The sequence below is a fragment of the Conger conger genome, chromosome 3, assembly GCF_963514075.1.
Source record: "Conger conger chromosome 3, fConCon1.1, whole genome shotgun sequence".
Lineage (NCBI taxonomy): Eukaryota > Metazoa > Chordata > Actinopteri > Anguilliformes > Congridae > Conger > Conger conger.
This window is the reverse complement of record NC_083762.1, coordinates 19,651,212-19,664,367: the sequence shown is the minus strand read 5'-3', so window position 1 is coordinate 19,664,367 and position 13,156 is coordinate 19,651,212. Positions and strand designations below refer to the sequence as shown.

The 13,156-nt window shown below is 39.7% G+C and overlaps 1 protein-coding gene across 1 annotated transcript; it reads left to right on the top strand.

Moving 5' to 3' along the window:
• The first annotated feature begins 146 nt into the window (after positions 1-146).
• On the top strand, positions 147-12,434 carry LOC133123225 (receptor-type tyrosine-protein phosphatase eta-like). The gene is made up of 10 exons (XM_061233566.1): positions 147-220; positions 589-651; positions 1,670-2,203; positions 2,423-2,671; positions 3,689-3,940; positions 4,728-5,000; positions 5,184-5,438; positions 5,649-5,918; positions 8,505-8,593; positions 10,600-12,434. The coding sequence occupies exons 2-10, from the start codon at positions 609-611 to the stop codon at positions 10,666-10,668; spliced, it is 2,034 nt and encodes a 677-aa protein (XP_061089550.1). The 5' UTR covers positions 147-220; positions 589-608; the 3' UTR covers positions 10,669-12,434.
• The last annotated feature ends 722 nt before the right edge of the window (positions 12,435-13,156 follow it).

The window sequence follows — 13,156 nt, the reverse complement described above, 5'->3', positions numbered from 1 at the left end:
TATTTTCTAGCTTGTCTCGTGGCATTCTCTCTCCTGTACATTCTGTACATCTTGTGTCCCCTCCTGCTCTTTCTCTTTGGCAACTATGGAAAATAGTTATGCAGTCATGCAAATATTCACTGCCAGGTCTAATCAAATATAGCAAGTGTAACAGAGAGACAAGGAAGCAGGCCAGGTGAGCATTGGGAAAGTGTGACACAAAGAGAAGGAAGGAGACCTGGTGAGTTAAGAGCATATTTTCTGTTGAAATTGAACAATCAAGTCTTATTAATGTGTGGACATATAATACACATATATAAATATAGTGTTTTATGCAATTCAAATCAGGTAAATGATTTAATAATTAAATGATAGCCCCATAATGTCCGTAACCTTGCAAAATCATTCAGTGGAAATGTCTGCAATATAAATGGTCACATTAGTTAAGGAATTCTTTGCTTCATATTAAATGTGAGATGATAAACAAATTTTCCTGATTATGGTGCTTTTGCTTTCCTCAAATACATTTAATAAATATACATATAAAGTGTATGTGTTGAACTGTTTTGCCTTATCCTGCCATGCGCATTTCTTTTTGTCCACATGCAGCTAAACTGGACTTACTGTTCATGGATTTGGGGATGGGAAAGACAGGAATCCTTTTTCTTATCGGTGAGTATACATGTAATCGGTAATTGCACTGTTACACTGAACTTACAAAATTAGGGGTTAACTAAAGAAAATGCAAAAATATCTAATATCAATGGGATACAGTTGAAAAAATATCCCACAAGTTTAACAAAGGCAAACACTGCTTGTCAATCGTTAAGAAAAATGTTTTTATAAAGGAAAATGTTGACGCTAAGAGTAATATATCACAGATCAATGAAAGAACAAAATGTATAGCAATGACCTTTTTCCTTTATTTTGTCACAATCCAATCTGATCCTGTTTTTATTTTGTGCCCCTACTGTTAACAGCTTGTTTTATGTTTTTGCCTTGAACTGGTTATAGAACTGGTTGCTAACTTCCCACCTCCTCAAACTACACTTAATTACGCACTTAATTACGAACACCTGTACACCTACTTATTCATGCAGTTATCTAATCAGCAAATTGTGTGGCTGCAGTGCAATGCATACAATCATGTAGATACGGTTTGTGTATCTCAGAAACTGCTGGTCTCCTGGGATTTTCACACACAACATTCTCTAGAGATTGCAGAAGGTTCTGCAGGCAGTTCTGCAGGCAGAAACGCCTTGCTGATGAGAGAGGTCAGTGGAGAATGGCCAAAGCTGACAGGAAAGTGACAGTAATGCAAATAGCCACACAATACAACAGTGGTATGCAAAAGAGCATCTCTGAACACAGAGTGCCAAACCTAGTGGATAGGCTACCGCAGCAATGCAGCTATGTCATGGGCTATATTAATCAATGCATATTCAGCTATTCATAAAACATTCATTTCAACCACACAAAACTTTACCCATCACCATAAGGCTGACATAACACTGTCACAAGATGGCATAACAGATGATATGAGGTTATGCCAAATGACATAAAACTGTCATTGTTTTATCTGTAAATTTTGAGATGGTAAATGGTAAGGAGGCCCTGGGATGCAATGTAGCCATCAGTATGCCCTGGCACCTCCCCCACTGATGAGTCATTTTCCCCTTTCCCTCCCCAGTATGGGCCTGCTGCGGTGCAGAGCGCCAGTACTTCCACCAGAAGAACGCCTCCACCTGGGAGGAGGCTCGGAAACACTGCCAGAGCTGCTACAAAGAGCTTGTCAGCCTCACTGCCGACAATATCCAGTTCCTGGCCCAAAACCTAGATGCAGACTACTGGGTTGGCCTGCGCAAGAATCTCAGCGATTCCAGGTGTTGGTCTCGATGGTCCAATGGTGACCCGCTGACCTTCCAGAACTGGTATCCAGGCCGGCCCAAACTCCCAAAACCAAACATGTGCGCTGTCAACCTTGGAGATTCCTGCAGTAATATCAATATCACCAAGCAGAGTTATTTGGCAGATGATGTGTGCATGATCCAGGTGGATGAATTCTGTATGAACACCACCGGTGTAACACGTGTATACCCCATGTGCATCCCACATGTGGAAGAGGAAGTGGAGCCCTCGGAGAACTCTTGTGTGACCCTGCTGAGTTCTGGCATGTGGATTGAGTTGAGCTGCGATAAACCCTTACCATATATCTGTTATGAAGGTAATGTGAGTATTTTCAAACCATGCTGAGCAGACACTGTGGGAATACAACCACACTGCTGACACTGGTCCCTGACAAAATATATGCCTAATACTTGGACTCTTGTACAAGGATGACACTGTTCATCTCTTCTGGCATTCACTAAACCCCTGTCCTCTCTCTCTACCCACCCCCATCCCCCTCATCAATCTCCTCTTCTTTTGTCGTCTCCATCTGCAGACCGTTTCTATGCCAACGCGACAGTCTCCAATGTGACTGTGGACAGCATGACAGTGAGCTGGATGGCTGGGCCTGGAGACATAAAGTTATACAGGGTAGAGGTCAGAGGAGACATTCACTTGACAGAGAACACAACCAATCTCACCATGAACTTCTCTGATCTCACATCAGGCACAAAGTACAGAGTCCAGGTGTTCCCTGTGAGGTGTGATAGAGATCTCAACCCAAAGAATGTCACATTCTATACTGGTGAGTTTGAGGAAATCATCATTATCCATTTACATTTACATTTTAGTCATTGGCAGACGCTTTTAATCCAAAACGACTTACAAGTGCATAGGTTCTACCATAAGTCAAAGCATCACATCCAGAAACTAGCAAAATACACATGAAATGCTGTTCTAAACATAGTTGTCATCATAGGTGCATTTTTCTATTTTTTTTTTTTTTTTTGGGGGTGGGGGGGGGGGGGGGGTTAGACAAGGATAGGGATATCAGAAAGGAGGGGCAGGGGAAATCAATATGTGCATCAGCCAAGACTGCCTGTGATTACAAGTTAACATAAACTTTTAGGCACAAATGTCATACAGAAGCCTACTATACAACAGTCTCTCCTGAACATTATATTATGCCTTATACATTATACCTATTTCATGGTGAATTTATCATGACTTGGACCCATCAATGAACAGTTTTATTAAAATAAAATAAAAACATTTAAATCTAGGTTAATGATCATATTGACATTACACCACCACTTCACTTCACAGGCTTTGTAGCCAGGCTTTGCTTTTAAATTGTTCTTGGATACAACTCTGCATGTTCCACTTGATTGTCCATTGTTTAATCTACATTTCTTCCAGTCAGGATTCTGAGAGTATGCATATTCCATACATATACAACCTGTCGCTTTGGTTCAGATAATCTGTTTTTCTGTACTGCCTTCTATTTCCGCATTGATATTCATTCCCTCTCAGTTGCATTCCACTTAGTGAAGTTCAAGATTGGCATTACTCCAACACTACACTAAATTTAAAAAGTTACAGATTAGAGTAAATACATGCAATGTAAAGAATTTTATTTGAGATGTTTATAGACTTCTGTTGAGAACATCAGAAGCCAGTTATTTAATTTGTCTCTGTCTCTCAGACCTGGGATGCAGCTAGCCTTTTAAAGTCAACCACTGTTCCTGCCTGAAGAGAGATAATTTCTGACTTCATTTTGTGTAATATAGGCATTCATCTCTGGTTTCTGTTTCTCCTCCAGAGCCTAAATGTGTCAGAAATCTCACTGTCAATGTTACAATTGACTCTGCCTTCCTCTCATGGGTTCAACCGGTGGGAAATCATAGTTTTTACAAAGTGACGGTGAATGGTCACTCTAGCCTCCCCCGACACTATAATGAAAATATCCAGATTGAGAATCTCAGGCCGGGAGAGAACTATACTTTTATTGTCAACGCTGAAGTGGAGGACCAGTCACGTTCAGGAGACACTGTCTCGACCTCAGCCTACACCAGTAAGTGACATGCAACATTAAAACTACTGAAGGTTTTCCTTTTTCCATTTTCTGTCTCATTATTACATTACACATTACACAGAATTTTTACAGCTTTTGATAGTATGTGAAATCTTTTATTTTATCCTAGATCATATAAGTAAAATAAATTGAATAATCATACAATTAATTCTATGAATATAAATAGTCATTCTCTTTTTGGATAACTCAACATTAGATAAATATCCTTATTGCATCTTTATTATTATTAAGAAGTATTTACTCCTTTCCACACCAAATGAAAAATGAAAAGTTCTACATAGTATTTGTAACATTCTGTCCCATAGAATATACCTATGATAAACATTTTCCAATGTAAATAATATTTTTTATTGATAGATTATGTTCAAAGACTTGTCTTTTCATCTTTGATCATGGTGGTTTATACTTTGGATGTTTTCCACAAGCAATTGCACACTTGTTTTCTTGTTTTCTATTTGAAAGCCATTTTCCTTTTTAATGTGATCAACAGAAGTATGACCCAAACATATGTTCCAGTGTGTCTGTATATCTCTACAATTCTGCAGTCTTTCGCTAATGTTTATATTAGTAGTAATTTATTGTTACTATCTTCAGTTTTTTCTTCTTCTTTTGTCTGTTTTGTTTTACCCACCTCTCAAAAGGCATCATCATAAGGTTTTTCCTTCATTTTCGTTCTCTCATACGAAAATTACCAAAAAAAGAAAAAACCTTATTATGACAGGCACTGGAAAGCATACTCTCTGACATAATGGTATTATTATTCCAGTACCAGATAAGGTAAGCCAGTTGAATGCCACAGAAGACAAGGGCACCATCACGTTAACATGGATGCCACCAGAGGGAAGCAGCTGTTGTTACAGAGTATGTGTCCAAGAGGAGAAGAAATTGATTTATTTCAACAAAACCTTTTTGGGCACCAATCTTACTCTGAAAAACCTCACTGCGGGGACTGAGTTTCAACTGACTGTGGCAGCACTAGCAGGGCTGATGCCAAATGACTTAGTGAAGGGAGAGGCTGTTACAATCATGTATACTACTGGTGAGTTCTGTTTTAGACATGCATACAAACTGATGGTTTGGTAGACAGACTCATGCATTCAAAGAAAGATTAACAGATAAATACACAACTAGATGGTTTTTCAAGATTAAGTAGTTCACAGATGTGCAATGATATAATGGGCATTGGAATTTCTGTCCCTCTCTTTCTATCTCTCCAATGCAGTACCATCCCCTGTGTCCAATCTGACTTTGAATAGTAGCAGTGGCTGTATCACAGCTGTGTGGAATCACCCAGTTGAAAACTTCTATAGACTCAAGTTAGGACAAGGACCTGCAGATTTCACTGAGATCACCACCAATGAAACATCGCACACATTTAAGAACCTGAAGTCAGGCGTGCCGTATAATGTAACCGTCTACACAGAGTTGACGAACAAATCTCTGCTGAGCGAAGGTGTATCCAAATGTATATTTACCTGTGAGTTGTGATCTCTTTAACACACACACGGTACGGGTGAAAATTGTGTTGATAACTAGGTCCTGATGAAATTTGCCTTCACCTGCCTATATGACAAAGGTTTTGCCTTTTGTAGTCCCGTCAGCTCCCAAGTAATTATATAACTCCACCAGCATTTTCTCTGCTTCACCATCCACTGTGAGATTTCACATGTGAATCCTTGCTTTTCAGTGCCACTGGCACCAGAAAGGATTTATGTTACCAGTTACAACATGACAAGCATCAGCCTGAAGTGGGATGTCCCAAAGGAGTTGCAAGACAGTATGGTAAACTATGAAGTGAAGTTTACTGCTGACTTCTGGAAACACACGGAAAGGATGAATGTAACGGAAAGAAATGTGACGTTCAATGCGTTAAAACCGGGAACAAAATATACATTTGAAGTAAAAACTTTGGCAGGTGTCCTTGAGAGTGAATCCATCCCTACTTTTGCTTTCACAGGTAAGTGTCTCTTGGTATTGTCACACATTATGCATGTAATGTACACTCACTGAGCACTATTAGGATCACTATACTAACACTGGGTAACCCTTTGCTCTCAAAACAGCCTCAATTCTTTGTGGCATGGATTCCACAAGATGTTAAAAACATTACTTTGAGATTCTGTTCCATGTTGACATGATTGCGTCACACAATTTCTGCAGGCTTGTCAGCTGCACATTCATGCTGCGAATCGCCCATTCCATCACATCCGAAAGGTGTTCTATTGTCATGTTCATGAAACCAGTTTGAGACAACTTTTTTGCTTTGTGACATGGTGCATTATCATGCTGGAAGTAGCCATTAGAAGATGGTACATTCTGCGCTCTGAGATGCACACGGTCAGCAACAATATTCAAATACACGGTGGCATTAAAGTTACATTACAGTACATTATTGGCATTTGGCAGACGCTCTTATCCAGAGCAACGTACAGTTGATTAGACTAAGCAGGAGACAATCCTCCCCTGGAGCAATGCAGGGTTAAAGGCCTTGCTCAAGTGCCCAATGGCTGTCCGCAGATCTTATTGTGGCTACACCGGGATTAGAACCACCGACCTTGATGATTGATTACTATTAACAGCCCAAAGTGTGCTAAGAACATTCCCCACACTATTACACCACCACCACCAGCTCGGACTGTTGACACAAGGCAGGTTGGGTCCATGGATTAGTCAAACATTTGTACAGTCTTTAACTGTAAGTTTTGGTGATCCTGTGCCCACTGCAGCCTCAGCTTTCTGTTCTTGGCTGACAGAAGTGAAACCTGACATGGTCTTCTGCTGTTGTAGCCCATCTGCCTCAAAGCTTGATGTGTTGCGCAATCTGAGATGCTTTTCTGCTCACCACAATTGTACAGATTGATTATTTGAGTTACCATAGCCTTTCTGTCATTCTCCGTTGACCTCTCTGATCAACAAGATGTTTCCGTCCCCAGAACTGCTACTCACTGGATGTTTTGTTTTTTGCATTATTAGGAGTCAAATCTAGAGACTGCATAAAAATCTTAGGTGATCAGCAGTTACAGAAATACTCAACACTCTATACTACGTGGGGTTTGGACCCAAAATGCATGACCCAGACAACAAAGATGTGAATAAAGTCCCATCAGGGCTTTATTAAGGGATTGTCCAATGTTCATACACGTATAATCCAGCCAAAATCAAAGTAATGTACCGAGGGAGAAGGCAGTCTCGAAAATCGGTACACCATGCAAAAAGTCCAGTCACCAGGAAAGCTGTCAGCGGGGCAGTAGTGTAGACGGACGGCAGGCAGGCTCAGATTCGAAGTCGCTCTGCGGGGAAAAGCACAAAGACAGCAGTCAAGAGTTTGTGGTATAGGCAGGCAATAGTCACTAACAATGGTCAATAACAATGGTCAATAAACAGGCTTGGACTTTAACAAGAAGCCAATGGCTTGGAAAACCGCTCAAAAGTGCTCTGAAAAAACAGGAGGCAACAATTTCACAAAGACATGACATGGGACTGAGCTTATATGCGGGTGTAGACAGGCGCAGACAATTAGCTTGAGAGCAGCATGCGAATGGAAATCAGGTGTGGAGGATTGACAAGTTAACAAGATAATTAGTAATCGTTAGTAATAAACCTATCCTGCCCTAGCGTTAGTAAATTAGTAAATGATGCACAAGACACGTAAAGTAAACATGAGCACATGGTTAGAATGTAAGTATTACCCAATCCTGATCTAAAGTTAGTAGATTAGTAAGAAGACAAGGGAAAAATGAAACAATTAGGGAAGCGTGAGCGACAGAAAGGGAGAGAGAAAGCATGAACGCAAGGTTTGCGGAAAGAGTGTATGCTAATCAATGAACGGGAAAACATAACATGAAACAAACGTAAATCGTGACATAAGTTTGCGAACTGTGACATGAAAAAACTATAACGTGACATGACAAAACTAGAAAATATATCGTAACAAGAACTAAACATGAAACGTAACATGACATGAAAATGAAACATAACAAGAAATAAAACATAAAAATGTGCCGAGACTAGACTAACATAATATGTGACATGACAATAAAATAACTAAGATAATGACTAAACATGAAACGACATGACAAGCATAAAACGTGACATTCTGATGGTTGATGTGAACATTAACTGAAGCTCCTGACCTGTTATCTGCATGATTTTATGCATTGCTGCCACACGATTAGCTGATTAGATAATCGCATGTTTAAGTGGATGTACAGGTGTTTCGAATAAAGCCAGTGAGTGTATCTTGCCATGTGGATATGCTGCTGTCCAATTGTATTGAGACATGCTATATTATCATGTTATTGCTTTGCAGACACTCATATTTTACAGTGTTAGTTTTTAAAATTGTATTTCAGCTTGCTGAATAAATTATTACTGTCTCAAAGGTGTCTTGCATAGAATACAATCTTCATGAGCACTGTCCATTACATCTATCCTAAACATGAGTTTAAGGTATTTATATTCCCCATGAAGAGATCAGTCAAACTCAATTATGTGCAAGGTTCTTTGTACCTCAAACCTTTATTTCTTCCCATTTTTCCACTAGTTCCCAACAATAAGACTTTGATCCTGATGATTCAATGTTCTTCTGTAAAACAAGAGGACTGTGAGAATAAGACTAAAATCCTTGAAGATGTGAGTATGCCATCCTCCCTTCACAGTTTGTTGAGTAGGATTGTCAAATATTGGTACTGTTAAATTTCTATACTGAGGAACCAAAATACATGTTGTAATGTCACCATATCAGAACTGTACAAATACTCTGCATGTGGGGTTACAGACACTTGGGCACCTCTGGTTTAAATGTCTATTACAATTAATCTGTACATGATCAAAAGCAAACCTGAGCTCTAAATGGTACATGACACTGAATAAACATGACGCTTTCTGCCAATTTTAAAGCAAGATTGCTTTTTATTTTCATTTCAAATTTTTTTTTGGGAACCCCCTTGGATTATTCTTTGTCACTTTTTGAAAACAATTATTACTAAGGCCCAGATCAAGGCGATTTACTCGTTGGGGCTTCAATAAGTCCGGTGAGTATAATTCCAGGGCTGAAACTTCTAGTATATCCAACTAGAGTGGGTGTTCTGTCTGGTGTTAACAACCATGGGTTCTTCTAAACAGTTGAAGATGGTTTATTTCAAACAGTTGAAGATGGTTCATTTCCACCAAGAAGGATAATGTAATGTCGAAGACTGGCGGAGAGCCAGGATCGACTAAGGGTAATCCCTTATAAGCAGACACGCGAACGTGTTCGCCACAAAACCCCGGGAGGTAAAGGACAGAAAATAGCTCGGAGACAACTCCGACCAAAATAAAAGGAACAGCCCAAAAACGGCTACAGGAAAATAAAGCGACCCTTAAAAACCAGGGCGAACAACCCAACCACAATGAGTGCAAACCCCATACCGGGGACCAAAATAAAAGTACAACCTAGTATAAAACACTAGGGAAGAAAACAAAGAACCTTGAGACGCAGCTCAGGAAAAACACAAACCAAAATACAAACACCGGCGACAACGTCCCTCACCCACAAGCTCACACGAGCTATAAATAAAATCAAAAAAACAAAGAACCTTTCGGAAGGCGTCAGCCGTGCACACAGCACCAACAAGCTGAGCGTCTTCCTTCCCTTTTCTTTTAAATGTGACAGAAACTCGAACCAGCACGATACCTGACTCATTAAGACAACGCGTCTACCGCGTGCATACCAGCTTGGTGCAAGCGCGAACAGTTGACACCAAAGCGCCGACCGATTGCCAGCGAGCGCTTTAAATACCCACAGGAGGTAAGCTCTGGCCTGAGACCTGATGAGAAATTCTCAGAAGAACCCACTGCAAAAGAGCTGCAAAGAAAAGACAATACAAGAACAATACAACATACTTTAAACAACAAAGACCAACATTGCCAGAAAGAATGACCTCAACACAAAATTAAGCAAAGTATGCATTGAAAACATTGAGAAGCCTGAAGCCTTTTGGAACAATGTGCTTTGGACTCTGATGAAACCAAAATAGAAATTTTTGGCCATCACCAAAGAAGGTATCTTTTGGAGAAGAAATGGTGAAGCCTTCAACTGTTAAGCATGGAGGTGGATCCATTATGCTTTAGGGTTGTGTGGCAGCTGGGGGCACAGGAAATATTGTGCGAGTGGAAAGAAGAATGGATTCCACTAAATAATAAGAAAGATGCTAATCACAAACATGCTGTGCAAGGAGGACGAATAATATTTCTAAGCTAGAGGTGTTCTGCCAAGAGGAATTGGGCAAAATTGAAAAACCCAGGCTACAGGAAGCATTTCCATGCCCAAGGAGTTACAAAGTACTGACTGACATGTTTCCCAAACTTTTGTACGAGGCCTTTTTATCTTGCTTTAAAATGTGAAAAGATGTGTCGTGTTTAACTTTGTACCATTTAGAGGTCAGGTTTTTGTGTATATTTGCTCATTCTATTTGTTTAAAGGTCCTACTCTGCACTGGTTCCCTGTGACTATCAAAGTGTTTCTATGGTAAAGAAGAGAAACAGATGTGAAAGAAAAGTGTGCAAGTTAAGACAGAGAATTTGCCTCATCATTGTTCACCAAACAGTTTGCTCCAGATTTTCTATATTTCTAATCAGATTTTGTCTCCAATGTACAGCTGAAAAACATTGTAAGGAAAAAACTGCAAGACCAAGTAACCTGGAATCTAGAATTGAAAGAAAAGTGAATACCCACTTCTTCACACATGTCCACATACAGAAACATGCTCACCTTCTACTGGACACCAATGAGTTTTAAGGTTTTAAGCAGCTAAGACTGAGCTGACATACTCCTTTTTAGTAGGGGTTCTCAAAGTTGGTCCTGGGAGCTGCCTTGTATGCTGTTTTTTGTTCAAATCCCAGGATTTAAACAGGCTGTTAATTTCTGTAAATTAGGTACTTCATTCATTCATTCATTCATTCATTCATTATCTTAACCCGGTTATCCTGAACAGGGTCGCAGGGGGGCTGGAGCCTATCCCAGCATACATTGGGCGAAAGGCAAGAATACACCCTGGACAGGTCGGCAGTCCATCGCAGGGCACACACACCATTCACTCACACACTCATACCTACGGGCAATTTAAACTCTCCAATCAGCCTAACCTGCATGTCTTTGGACTGTGGGAGGAAACTGGAGTACCCAGAGGAAACCCACGCAAACATGGGGAGAACATGCAAACACCACACAGAGAGGCCCCGGCCAACGGGGATTCGAACCCACTGCACCATCCGTGCAGCCTAAATTAGATACTTCCATCCATCCATCCATCCATTATCTTAACCCGCTTATCCTGAACAGGGTTGCAGGGGGGCTGGAGCCTATCCCAGCATACATTGGGCGAAAGGCAGGAATACACCCTGGACAGGTCGCCAGTCCATCGCAGGGCACACACACCATTCACTCACACACTCATACCTATGGGCAATTTAGACTCTCCAATCAGCCTAACCTGCATGTCTTTGGACTGTGGGAGGAAACCGGAGTACCCGGAGGAAACCCACGCGGACACTGGGAGAACATGCAAACTCCGCACAGAGAGGCCCCGGCCGACGGGGATTCGAACCCACTGCACCATCCGTGCAGCCTAAATTAGATACTTGTCATGTTATATATTACCCACAGATTTACCCACATTATGTCTGAAATTGCTATGCATTGCCATGAAGAATAAAAGTTCCATAATCACATTGTGCTACACTGCAAACGATTTACATAAGCGAGGGGAAAAAATAATAACTATTTGGTAGATAATGAAGTAACCAAATACAAAGAAAATAATAATGAGTGTTAATAAGTTAACTACATTGTGTTAATAAGTTGAAGGCGAAAATTACGAAAGAACTTAAACAACTGTGCGAGTCTTTCATTTGATCAGCTAAATATGCGGCCACCTAGGATCAAGTTTGAGAACCACTGCCATACAGCAAAGTAGAATCAAAAGTAGTTTTTGATTTTACCTTTTTTTCCTCCTTTTGTTTTCTGAGTGCACTGTCTTCTTTAAAAAAAATAATAGTTTTTTTAATTTTTTTTTTAACATTAACAGTACATTTAGGGCCAGTTTTACAGACACAGTTTAAGCCTAGTCTTAAACTAAATGAAAATTAATGGAGAATTGAGAATTTGAATGGAGAATTATCGATACAAAATTTAGTTCAGGACAAATCTTAATCTGTGTCTGTGAAACCAACCATTTAAGTTTTAGCTTGTTTACCTTTTTAAAATGCAATGAAAATGGATTGTGGAAAACAATAAACCATTTGAAATCTTAAATTAGCAGTGACAGCTTATTATTCAATTATAACTAATCAAAAAGAGATTAAAATACAACTCTGATGACATGTCTGCTGGGAACACATTATCTTGGAAATGTATATAAAGTAGTCACTGCAAATGTTCTGGACAAATCCATAATAAGTTTCTTATGTGTGAATAAACATCATTTTCATCTGGTTTCAGAGACATTCCTTTTTCTTATATTAGCCTTGCATAACCATTTCTGATCCCAATGTGAGAACATTGGACATATTAAACAGTCAACTTGTACTTAAATAAAACATAAAATGCATGTACATTTACCTGAAGCACCAACCAAGGTCAATTAATGAATTAAGAAAATGCAGGTTTGTTTCAGTTGTACTTTTATTTGTGATATCTTTTACATTGTTTTTAACCCCTTAAGTATCACCCCTTTTATGACACAAATAAAATGGTTACTATTCTTGAACCCTTTTGACCCTTTGGGGTTAGTCTCTCAAGAGTCAGAATTACTCTAAATATTACTAAAGCAAAGTTATAGAAGCCCACACAGTGAAAGAGAAAGCTTTTATTCTCACTGAAAAGATTTTGTTTTTGACACAGATTATTGTGGTGTGTGTAGGTTGCACAGATTGAGAACATTGAGTTTAACACTTTCAAACGGCATATCTTGTTACCATAGTGATTGAAAATTGCACTGTGGAAAAATTCAATGTGCCATTTAATATACACTCACTGAGCACTTTATTGGGTATTTATTCAACTTATTATTTTTACTTTTTAGACTTCTACTGTTGTAGCCTATCCACTTAGTGTTATGATGCGTTGTGTGTTCAGATCAGTTTTCCGCAGATCACTGTTGTAATGCGTGGTTATTTGCGTTACTGTCACCTGCCTGTCAGCTCAGTCTGGCCCTT

Excerpts from the sequence above, each read along its gene's own strand:
- LOC133123225 (XM_061233566.1), top strand. The coding sequence starts at position 609 with ATGGATTTGGGGATGGGAAAGACAGGAATCCTTTTTCTTATCG. Across the intron at positions 2,672-3,688 it reads GAATGTCACATTCTATACTG|AGCCTAAATGTGTCAGAAAT; the intron begins GTGAGTTTGAGG and ends TTTCTCCTCCAG. Across the intron at positions 5,439-5,648 it reads ATCCAAATGTATATTTACCT|TGCCACTGGCACCAGAAAGG; the intron begins GTGAGTTGTGAT and ends CTTGCTTTTCAG.